Here is a 12,436-nt window from a genome sequence, read left to right as displayed (position 1 = left end):
CCCCTGTCCCAACTTCTTTGGAATGCGTTGCAGGCATCAAATTCAAAATGAGTGAATATTTGCAAAAAACAATAAAGTTTATCCATTTGAACATTAAATATCTAGTGTTTGTAGTGTATTCAATTGAATATAGGTTAAAAAAAGGATTTGCATCATCATATTCTGTTTTTATTTATGTTTTACTCAACATCCCAACTTCACTGGAATTGGGGTTGTAACTTATTTTCACTTCGAAAATCAACAAAACATATGATTTGACCAGGGTGTTCAAACCTTTGGATATGACTATATATTTTCACAGCTAGATTAGTTTAATTACAACCTCACTGTCTCTGCCTTCTCATTCATAAGTTAAGGCGTTTGTGTTTTGTTCTAGAAAATTATAAGGTATTATACTTTCTTAATCTAAAATATGAGAAAAATCCTGGTCTGTTAAACTTTCAGTGTTTCACTGAATTAACAGCCTGTGTGTTTTGCTCCCTGACTCTGTGATACAGAGTGACAAATACCTGAGTAGTAATTTCAGAATTTTAATACTGGCATCTTGAATGCTTATCTGAGTTTTTGACACACTCATAGTTCCTTGCTTAGGGCATCTTTGGAAGTAACAATATTTCTGCATTTTGTTAATGGTTATACTCATTTTAGGTATTCACAGTATATTGCAGTTTCGCTGTTTGTTATTGCAGTCTAACCTGCATTTGGGCCTGATGATGTGGTAAAATAGTAGCATAGATAGATTCCTAGGTATTGCAATTATGACATGTTTTGCAGTGTATTACAGACAGACTGGTGAAGGCCTAATGTGACTTAATGTGATATAGCTAAGAATTATGCTGCATTATTATGACTAAAATCGTCTTCTTCTGTTTTATTATTTGTTTTGATTACTTGAACACCTCCATTCACCACAACAGCAACGTCTGGAACTATGATTGGTCACAATGCTTACAGCACTCAAACACTGTGATTAGAGGGCTCATTTGTATATTGAAGCCCTCTGTGCTATCATAATTGCAAAGGCTTGTATGTAACTAAACCGACTGCACTGCTCTTCTTTTGTCAAATCACCCAAATAACCTGTGATTCATCTGAACATTCACAAGAAAAATTTGAGCTTGTCTGGCATGGTCTCTAAATGGAACTGGTCAGAGTGCTTATTTGATGAATAATGCAGTTTTAACTAGAGATTGTTGTTCCGATGCGCTATTAAATGAAAGGTCCCATACTGCAATAATGATTTGGGTGAAAAAGCTTTTAAATTAGAGCCAACAGTCAGCACTTTCATAGTAATTGTCAGTGTGCTGTTTCAGATTCCTCTTTAGTCCGGAGTCAAAACAACTTTTACTATTCAGCTTTCTGTTGGACTTTACTGTAAATTGATTGGGGTGATAAACTGAGAGGCTTCAGATTACATGTAATTTAGCTATAAAGTACCCAGCTGCACTTAGGCAAGGCTGCAGTCTGCACTCTGAGTGTGAGTCTCTCTGCCTCCACTGCCTGCCTGGACACCGACTGAAAGAGCTGGTCACTGGCTGGACTGTGGCAGTGTCCAAGACATCTTTTGGTTTTCTACAGCAACATGCTATTTGTCTTCAGTTTCTTCAAGCTTAAGCCAATAGAAAACAAGAGTGTGAGAACATTGACTAAACATTCTAAAAGATTTGTGAACATAGTAATATTAATTGGGATGTACTTATCATGATTTTATGGCTGTTTCCTGCTTTTTTACAGCCAAATTAGCCAATCGCCGATTTTGCTGACCACTTATCCTTTTTTTAATCTTAAACTCGCACTGTGTGGGGTAACTGAACACATGAAACACACTAGCACATATCCAGAACTTTCTGTTAGCCAAACTTGCAATGTAAAACCTTTAATTTGCCAAACAGGTGTAAAATGTTTCAGTTTTAAAACGGTTGCCTATTTAAATAACAATCAAATAAAGTGCTGCATTGAAAGTAAGAGGCAACTGTTTGGCACAATGAGTCATGTATAATTATACAATATTTTGTATAACTGTAGCAGCGTAATATAAAATACAGCATAGTGCACTTCCCTGCTTCACATTATTGCAACTGCAACATGGATCTCACAAAATAAAAACAATAAAGTGGCCGATTGCCGATTTCGTGTTTTGAGAAAATAGCTGCAGATTCTGATTGCGCTTCTTTAAATACTAGCAACATTGCTGTTTTTATAGTGTCTAGAAAAACAACTGGCAAGCCTTTGTGAGTGAGTAGGATATTCTGCTGCCAGCAACCTCACATGTTTGGGTTTGTTTGGCACGTGTGTAACTCGACATCGAGTTATGTGCAACATCATGTGAGACATTATTCTCAAACAAAAATATTCAGTATTCTATCTTTGAATAAAAACTGTTGGTTATATGATGTAACTGATGTCTGAAATATTCAAAAGCAATGTTTGCAGAATTGGAGATCCGTTATATTATGTCCTCCGTGATGCAAGCAACAATGCGACATTGAACCAGTTGCATTCAAAACGTGTGCTTGTTCAAAAGACTTTCAAAAGGTTTAAAGTGTCCTAGCTGTGAATTTTGGCATGAAAGTGCAGGTACTTTTGAAATCCCTAGATTTAAGTTTTAACGGGCCCATAACATGGAAAAAAGTTTTTCTGAAATAAACACTGTGTATGTTTCAAAACATGCCATTTGCTACTTAGTCTATACAGCACATATATAAAAAAGCTGTATTTTGAATTTACTGTTTTTGTGATGCCATTTTCATACGTCTATCTATTCAGCCTACAGCAGTTTAGTCTCAACCGCTCATCCTGAAGTTATAAGGAGTGTTGGAAAATGAATTACAACTGTTTTTGGTGAATAAAGCCACACAAACACAAGTGGACCTCAAGAAAAGAGATGAAATACAAGAACAATGTAGCATATGGACCATTTAAAGGGAGAGTATGATGTTGGTATGATGAGAGTATCTGTGTTTAATGAGCAGATCAAGAGCGAAATCTGTGTAAGCCAGGATCTTGAATGCTCTCTGAGAGATCAGAGCTATTTAGCTGGATGGTGAAGATAAGCTGGTCTCCTGTTGAGTGCACCTGCTAGGCCTCTCATCTTCTCCTCTGTGACTTCTCATCACTCTCTTCTCCTCCTCATCCCTCTTTACCTCACACCTAGTAGCACATAAACAGATGGAGTGGGACTGATTTCATGAAGCTGTGTTTGGGGTAATGAAATGTCCTGTGCTGTACAGCACTGTGCAAAACCAAAAATTATATGTAAAACCATTTATTAGCATAATTTGTTCAAAAACATGAATAAATTAGAATAAATGACAGATTTAATTAAAAAACACATTAAACACCTCTTTCTAGTACTGTAACAATAAAATATATTATTATTGTATCTCAGTACCTTAATTTACTGCTTTTTTCCTTTTATTTATGTGCATTTGTGTGAACCTCACTGATTAAATGAGCCCATTTCTGTTTGTTGCAACATAAACATACAACTATGAATGCTGGTGGGCACCTTAAATAAATGTGTAAGATGTAATAAGGTTTATCTAATCTGAGCCTTATGCAGCTTTTTATAAAAACTTTTCCCTAGGTTAGGTCAGAGAAGACCCTTGGGGTCTTCTCACTATGGAATTCTGGGAACTGAAAAATACTAATACGCTAATAGTCACGCTTCGCCACCGAGTTAGTTTACTCATATTTTATCTGTTATATATAACTATATCTGTTTTTAGTTTTATCATAGTTTTATCTCTCAAAAGCAGAGTTGCTTACACTTCCTCACCCCCACCTACTTACATTTTAGCTCAGTTTCTTTTTAATCGTCTTGGTGTGCCATGTGTTGCTGCAGTTGTATTTTTTTAACCTGGAGTTACAGCTTGCCAAAGTAAGCCTGTCAGATCAGACTGCTGTGAGCACTGAGAGGTGAGAAATTTTAATGAAGGCCTGTGGAAATGACCTCGGTCTCTTTACCCTCCGCACATGACCACAGAGAAAGAGTATTACAGCTGTGGCCCAGAATCAGCCCTTTCATTACAGCACTGCATCTGCACCATTTTCTCTCTCTCTCTCTCTCTCTCTCTCTCTCTCTCTCTCTCTCTCTCTCTCTCTCTCTCTCTCTCTCTCTCTGTCTCTTTCTTTCTCTCTCTCTCTCTCTCTCTCTCTCTCTCTCTCTAGGATGTGGTATACTGACATACCACCACCGTCTCTAAACATATAGCAGGTAGGTCATCTCATGGCTGGGCTATCTCTACCAGCCACATGCCTCTGAGGCTGATGCATCACGTTTGCTGATGACCTGTTTCCTGACTAGGTTTCCGTGGCAGTTCCACTGCCAGCGCAAACATGGCTATTTATGCTTCCCATTTCCTTTCTTTTCCTTTCTCTCTCTCGTCAAATTGCAGGATTTGGCTTTGAACAGGCTGAAGCCTGTACCATAGAGTTTGGCCTCATCAGCACTCAGTCTTTCAGACAGAGAGGGAGAAGATAAGCAGGAGGTTGAGGCAGACTTCACTGTATTTTTAGAGCTTTGTTGTTAGAGTGTTCTGAAAGGCAACGTTGAAGGATTTAGTCTCAGAGAGCTGAGAGCATGGCCTGAAGCTACTCTGTCTTTTTCTCTTAATCGATTCTGAAGGGCTCTGTTGAGGGCCCCGCCTGGCACAATTATTTTTGGATACATTTCGTGTGTGTATGAGGCTGTGTGCAGTCGAGGGACGGAGAGAAGCAGATTAGCTCCTAGCAACTACATTCTTACTTGGCCTGTGTTATATGGACAAAATGCTAGTATTGTGATTGATATTGTTTGCTACTGTGATTCCAATGGGTCTTGCAATAACACATTGTAAAGATGGACCTGTGTTACTTTGATCAAAATAATTTCCTTTTTTTTTTTTTGATTACTTGAACACCTTGGTTCTCACCCACTGAAACACTCATCTGGAAAATTCCTGAAATTTTTCAAAATTTATGAATAACTAAATATTAATATATAAATTTTATTTTATAAGTTATTCAGAGCATTTTGATGTAAACACGACTGTTTTATTTACTATCCCAAACCACCAATCAACCTACATTTGTCTCCTGTGTTTTTACATCGCTATTGTTGGAACAAAACCTCGTATCTCCAAAATGGTAACTTTACAGAAGAAGGAAAAACATACTTTACTTTTAGTGTAAGTCAGTGGAACCAGACTTTTTTTCAAATTCATTTGGGTCATTGCTTTGGTTCATTCATCAATGTACACACAATGTAAAGAACAACAGGTATTTCCAATTAATGTCAAAAATGGTGATATGAGGTCCGACAGCAGCGATATGCAATGTTGATAGTGTGAGTTTTTTGGGTTCTATTTGCCTTTTAAAGCCTTCCAAGTACCTCTTTCTCATGAATGGATTCAAAAAGATCTTATCTTAGAACTATCATAACAGAATGTTTCATACTTTATATACATCCAAGAAAATCATCCTTAAAAAGCTATTTCAGTAAGCAGTGTTGATTTGTTCAGGATAATGCTAAAATTAAAATAAGTACGAAGAAGATTACTACAATGATTTACTAACATCTCCTTCAGAAACCCACTATTTTTTTAAGTTATTATATGTCGCCTGGTTGCCGTAGTCAGTACTTCATTATTTTAAATCAGATGTTCTTTTAAATCTTCTAACTGGCTCACAAGATATCAGCTACATTTTCTTTAAAAAAGAAACTGTTTACTATTATTAAGTAGATTTATTTGCATTTGTTCCATTGATGTGTTTTTAAAAGTCACACTTACTGTCAAGATAAATGGCTCTCAATTATGTGCTTAGGTGCTTTTGCACAGTACAGCAGTTTTTTTTAGATACAAGGATACAATGTAGCCCCTAATACACACACACACACACACGGACACTACCCTGATCGTCCAGACCAACCTACGTCATGAGGAATCAGCAGAATTCCGAGTTCCTATTAGTGAGTGTTCTTCCTGAAAATCCTCTCTTTCTCATTGTTGAGGGTTGGTAGCTCTGCACGAGTAAGGCTGAGAGAGGGAGCTCCATTAAATCAGCTTGTCGGGGTGAGAAGGATTTACCTGCATGCGCTGTAATGCATCAAAATATTGCAGAGGGATTTTGCATAATAGAGTTGTTTTTGCTCTTCAGTGGCTCCTGAACTAAGAGGCCTGCTACAGCTTTATTTCATTAGCCTTGTACCATACCTCTCCATACCTCTTTTCTATAATTTTGACTGTTTTCCACATTTTAAAACAATATTGACACCATCACAATCAAGTAACACATATGGAATTATGCAATGGCCAAAAAATGTTTAACAAATTAAGAAAATCTGTTTTAGATTCCTCCGAGTAGCCCCACTTTTCCTTGATACAGTTACACACTCTTGGTATTCTTTCAAGCAGCTTCATTAGGAAAAGGTTGCACACTATGCTGACAGATAATTTGACTGATGTTTCAAACCGATATCTGGTGATGTATCTGTGTAGTGCTCTGAAAGAACAGGATGTATAGGTGACACTGAGCTGCTGTGCTAAAATATCTGCATTTTACTCATTTTACTGCATTTGTAACCCAGTATAAATACAGGTTATATTTCTCTGTAATGCTAAACTACGTAGATTTGGTCTCAGTTTCAACATATTATAGATGTTTATGTAATAGTATTTATGCACTTCAGCAATATTTCACAGAATTATTGGCCCACAGTTCTCTTGTTGGTGCATCCCTAAGCAGAAACCTGTAGATCAAAATGATGAGAAATAGACATTATCAGGTGTGTTCAGGTCTTTGCCTGATACTGTATGTTTTTGCCTTATAAATGCATTTTTTTCAAGGAGAATATGAGGAAATGAATGAAGGCTTGTATGAGAATTCCCCTCAGTAAGCAGTGCTGCTTTTTCTAGGCAGCTGCATGTCATGACTCCATCAGCGGTACGTCAAGCAATTAAGCCTGTGACAGTTTAGGTTCAGCCTAGACTATGGAAGATTAGCCTGTTACTGCATGTATTCACTCAGTTAGATAGTTAAGTATGTCACAACCCTTTGGGAGACGGATGAGATTCTCTCCTCGAACACTGAGGAGTCTGACCTCTTTTTTGAATGATTTAGTCTGCGGTAAGTGCTGTGTGGTTGGCTTTTTTTCTTGCCAGTCATCTCAGCCCTGGAGGTCTAATGGAAAATGTTTGGTAATAGAGAAAGCCTTTGCTCTCAGACATGCATGGTGTTTCCTTCTGTCTCTCTGCCTGTTCACCCATCTGGGTAGAAAAAAAGTGTCCAAGACAGCGGTTGCCTGTGCCATTGCGGTGTTTCCATGGTTACAGCGAGAGAAGGAATCCCCTGTGCTTTCCTTTCACCTTAAGGTGTAGCCTGCTGAGTGCAATCAAACAAAATGATTACATTATATATTTGGTCTGTGTAAAAAAATGTGTGTTCCTCACAATTTTTGTTAAACTTCCCCTCTTTTCTCTCTTCTTTGCTTTTCCCTCTAGGCCCTGGACCAGGACCGGACAGCTTTGCAGAAGGTTAAGAAGTCCGTCAAAGCAATTTACAACTCGGGGCAAGGTAAGAACTGGAGGTTCAGTTTCTCAGTGCATGCGCTGGTCGCTAGTAGTTCACATCTTTCCAGGGGGTGTTGTCTTGTTTACTTTGTCAGTTTGCAGTGCCATAATGCATTTAAGGACTAACCAGGTTTATTTTAAGGAAAGCAATTTCACACCTAAATATTTGTGATAGTATCTTGGGAATAAAGCAAATCCTTATGTATTATATCCCCTTTGTTGTAATGTTGGCACTCAAAACCTGCAGTTGTTTAACCCCTTAAAAAGACTTTTATTTGTCTTTTTAATAGTTTATTTATTTGACACTGTAATTTCTCTCTCAATCAATAAAGTGTTATGATTCTGATTCTGAAAATTTTATTACACACTTCTATAACCTAAGAATAGCTCAACCCGTTTGCATTGAAGTCGTAGTACTTACTGAATAATAAACATTACCATGTAATAAGCTTGGGATTTAAATGGGGCAATGTTATTCGTACTACTGGATTACTTAAAACTTAGTATTAAACCTTTATACTTCTACTACTTACTTATTATAACTTAAACATAATGTTACACATGTTATTTAGGAATTTATGTTATGTTATGTTTATTTATGTTATTTTTGTTTGATGCTTTTGACGACCCGTTCAGGATGTTTTCAGAGCTAAATAACTTTAGCTGATCTGTTTCAGCCTATCTAATTGATTGTTAGAATGATGCTGATATTGCTTTTTAAGCAGATGCCTGTTATGAATAAAATCATGTACAACTTCTGGAGCTCGTGAAGTGGCAGTATGGCACATTCAACATTTAAGCCTAAATTCCAACATAAAGGAAGCTAGTTTTTTGGAAAAAAGCCTGGAGCTTGTTTGAAAGTTAGCCCATTTAAATTGCAGTTGAAATTTTAGCCAGAAAATTTTTAGAAATTTTCCACAAATCTTTCCCCAATTTTTAAACAGGCTTTTAACGTTATGGCTCTTCAGATGCATTAGCCTCGAGTGGGTTTTCTGCTAATAAAATAGTGGTAAATTGGGGGAAAAAATATTTAGGACTATTTTTCCTTACAAAATGCATGTACCGCTCTATCATGAATGTATTTTAAAAACATGTTTCAGGCCGGAGCCTTATCTCAAAACTGTTACAAAACAATGCTTCAGTCTCCAGGCAACGTATTTGTATCTATTTCATGTAATAACTTTCTGTAATGTAGCTTTTAGAGGCATTAAAGTCCTTTGACGTCTGGTCCCTATCATTACCTCTGTGACCTAATCTGACCCAGAGCATTTCACATCAAAACAATCTGAATTACTTAATTTACATCTTTATAGTGTATGTAGACATTTAGAAAAATTGGTGTAATTCCCATTTAAGGCTTTAAATGTCTGCATTAAAACTTCAATACCAGCATTTCTTTTTTCGGTTTGCTTCCACCTTTTCTCTACAGTTTTACCTACAGTTTTGATTAGTTCTGGAAATATTAACACTATAAGGTCTCCAACCCCATTTGTATGTACTGCAGCATGCTAGTCTCTCTCAGCCTTGCTGGTTGGTTTGCGATTTATGACTTGACCCTGTGTTGACCCCAGGCTTCCTTAGAGAGCCATTAGCTTTTGACCCGGTGGAGCTGCATTCAGAGTCAGCAAATAACCCCAGACACTCTCCATTTCAACTAATGACTTTATTTATGTTCTCGTTATATTGTTCAATGAAGTCACAGCATTATGTGTGCGGCAGTTCTTGGCATTCATCACTTGGCTGCTTGATGCTTTGCTGCAGCAGTCAGCAGTGAAGGTCGTCTGTTACTCTAGAGGAAAGGCTAAGAATAAAGCTGCTTGTATACACTGCAATCTCTGTGTTGCATCTGCTTCTGTTGCCATGATCCTGATTAACTAGATCGTATTGTGAGGACACACTCTAATCACACACATTCAAATTAGCTCGAGATAACAAGACCTGTTGGCACATGGCAGGAGTCTTCCTGTCTTCAGCTTGAAAGACTTTCTGTTGAGGCTTTCTAAGGATGCCAAGACATGTTTGGTGTCTGAGGTTTGCTTTTTATAAGTTTTGTACTGGAGCTATAAGGCTAAAATAGCTAACAAGCAAAGGAGACATATTTGCGTCTATTAGCAGTTATGCAAACTGTATGCCTAAAGCCTCAAACCACATTAAATTGTTAAAAGATCTTAAATAGGCTTGCTTATGTGTTTCATACACTGAATGACTTACGGTTATCCGAAAAGACCATCACATTACCATCACTAATAGTTGCAGGCATTTTAAGGCCTAAATGTTGTCTGTACTTTGTTAATTTTTATATATAGCTGTATGTCAGTGTGATGCAAAACATTCCTTTTTGAATCAGGGCTGCTCTGAGCTGTCTGTTGACGGAATTAGCTGACGATGTTCCCAAGGTCAGACACATATTTTGTAATCTGAGGAAGAGTGAGACATGACATTCTAAATATAGGAACACAAGACACTTAAGCAGTTGAACTGCCCTCTTCTAATTCTGTGTTGCTTCTAGGATTATTTGCTCTAATGCTGCTGATCTAGTGCTTTATCCACCCAGTGATTCTTCATCAAGCATTTTTTCCCCAATCCTGCACTGGGTGCAGGAATCAGCCCCCTGCTGGTCACTCTGTTGAAGTGACGGGCTCTGGTTTTAGGGGCCTGGGCCCTCCTCCTTCTCCTGCAGAAGACAGATGACCTAATCATGTGGTTTTGCCAAGGGCTGGGCTCACACCGAGTAGTAAGGATCACTCCCAGATGAGCCTGGCATTCCACAGGCAGTCCTACAGACGGCCTGACATATCTGTCCTGCTGGAAACTCACATGCTTCCTCAGACTTTTTGTTGACGCCTTAAAGCCTCAGAGCACACCATCTTGTTTGGTGTTTCTGTTACACTGGTGCAAGGCTGGTATTTTTTCAGGGACATGTGAACATGTGTAGGTGTTTGTCAGCTTTTTGTTAGAATCACCACCCTAAAAATTATATGGATGAGTCATGGACTCATGGACACAAGCAGTTATGGGTGTAAATGACCTTACAATGATCTGATCTGATCACAGTCATTAAAGACACTTTTCATTGTATCATGAAATTTCACACTTTTTAAATGACCACTTACAAAATCCTCTATAAGTATGGCCTCACTTGGTTACTATTGCTGTATCTGTCTGCCTTTCAACTCAAGCTATGTGGTAGCTTCCATAACACTTGTGTTACGTTAGAGCTGTTAATATTTTTTACATTGGGCTGTTAGTGTGGTCTTCCACAGGATTTAATCCAAAACTTTTGCAACATTAGAAATGAAATAAAACACCATCCTCCTGATGGTGGGAACAGCATGCAAATGAGAGAAATTCTTCTCAGTTTACATTTCTAAGCCTGATGATTTTGACTAATTCACTGCCACTTCCATTCTCACTGCAGGTTTGTTTTGAGGACTTTTGTTCTTGTTTCACTACAGTAGTGGCATTAGAGATGAATGTGATTGGCTGAGAGATGTGTCATTATTTAGTGTCAATCATTTTGGTACGAATCAGAATCATTTTTAAAGAGTAGATAAATGTGACTGAGAAACTAATTACACAGCAACAGAATATTGACAATAAAAACTGCACAGATTTTTTTGTAATTATAATGTTTGAAAATAAGTGCATACTGTACTGATTTTCTATTCTAATCAATTAGAATTTATTCTGACACACCAAAACTGAGGCAACTGCATCATCACTTTCAGATCAGTGCAATATTACACCTCAATGAATGGCACCTCAAACACTAGTCTCTGTCCCTTTAATTCCCCCCTCCTCATAGCCTGCAGACGTCAGCATCAGCACAGACTTTAATGTGTTGGGCTTTGCTGGTTTAATAGACTTCCTGTAGGCTGACACTCACACAGGAAGCTGTCCTCGTTCAGGGATTATCCAGGAATCCTGGAATGCTCTGTGGAGTTCTGCCCCTGCCCCAGCTAACGCTGGGATTATGCTAGTACTGGATTTGTGTACAGCAGCATGTTTCTCTCACTCTGAGCGTGCCACCACCCTGCTGGGTAGTCATTACAGCAGGGTTGGAGCTAAAGTTTGCCCTCACATTGGTTAGCTTTGAGGGAAAGAAGAACACAATAGCAGGCACCGTCTGTATAAACAATAGAATGCCAGTGCTACAGTTTCTTTGTGCTTTAACCACTAGTGATAGGTCATCATTCCCTGGCACAGAAGAAACATCCTGAATATTTTAACATTTCACTTTTTTTTCACAATTTTTTCAGTAGCAAGCAATTTGTATGGTATTTTTAATCAAACTGAGTACCATTAAAATGGAAAGCTCTGAAATGTAGGTGGATGACCTACAAATGTTGGAGACTGTTGGCCAAGGCATTGATGCTGCTGTTATTAAAGTAGAACTAAAAGGCATACATGTACAAACACTTCTAAACAGCTGTCTTCTTTGAAGGCCTTTCTCAATGGTGACAGTGTCTAGGTTCAGGAGAAAAGCTTGAAATGCAAAATTACTCTTTGATTATGATGTTTTCACAGAAATGTTTGCTGTTTGGTCCATGATAGATGGAGTCCCTGCATTGTATGATTGTGGATATTGTTTTTCATAGAATGAATGTGCTCTCATTATACACCGTGTTAACATCATTTTTTCTCATCTGGTCTACAGAGCACGTGCAGAATGAGGAGAACTATGGGCAGGCGCTGGACAAGTTTGGCAGTAACTTCATGAGTCGGGATAGCTCAGACCTGGGGGCTGCCTTCATCAAGTTCTCCAGTCTGGTCAAAGAACTGGCAGCTCTCCTCAAAAACCTGGTGACATGACTTTAATGGCAAAACATAGATGTTTTCTGACATTACATAAAATCACCATCTGTCACCATAATTTTTACACTTGC

The 12,436-nt window shown here is 38.1% G+C and overlaps 1 protein-coding gene across 5 annotated transcripts in view; it reads left to right on the top strand.

Annotated features, from left to right (window-relative positions):
- Positions 1-12,436, top strand: part of asap1a (ArfGAP with SH3 domain, ankyrin repeat and PH domain 1a) — a 63,246-nt gene that overhangs the window by 23,163 nt on the left and 27,647 nt on the right. For all 5 annotated transcript variants that reach the window (XM_017714239.1, XM_017714238.1, XM_017714237.1 and 2 more), the window contains 2 exons: positions 7,482-7,554; positions 12,208-12,353. In XM_017714239.1, the coding sequence (XP_017569728.1) occupies positions 7,482-7,554; positions 12,208-12,353 (219 nt within the window). The remainder of the gene's footprint in view (positions 1-7,481; positions 7,555-12,207; positions 12,354-12,436) is intronic.

The sequence above is a fragment of the Pygocentrus nattereri genome, chromosome 2 (genome assembly GCF_015220715.1).
Source record: "Pygocentrus nattereri isolate fPygNat1 chromosome 2, fPygNat1.pri, whole genome shotgun sequence".
NCBI classification, from domain to species: domain Eukaryota; kingdom Metazoa; phylum Chordata; class Actinopteri; order Characiformes; family Serrasalmidae; genus Pygocentrus; species Pygocentrus nattereri.
Note: the sequence above shows the minus strand (reverse complement) of the source record. Positions and strands in the feature narration are given on the sequence as shown.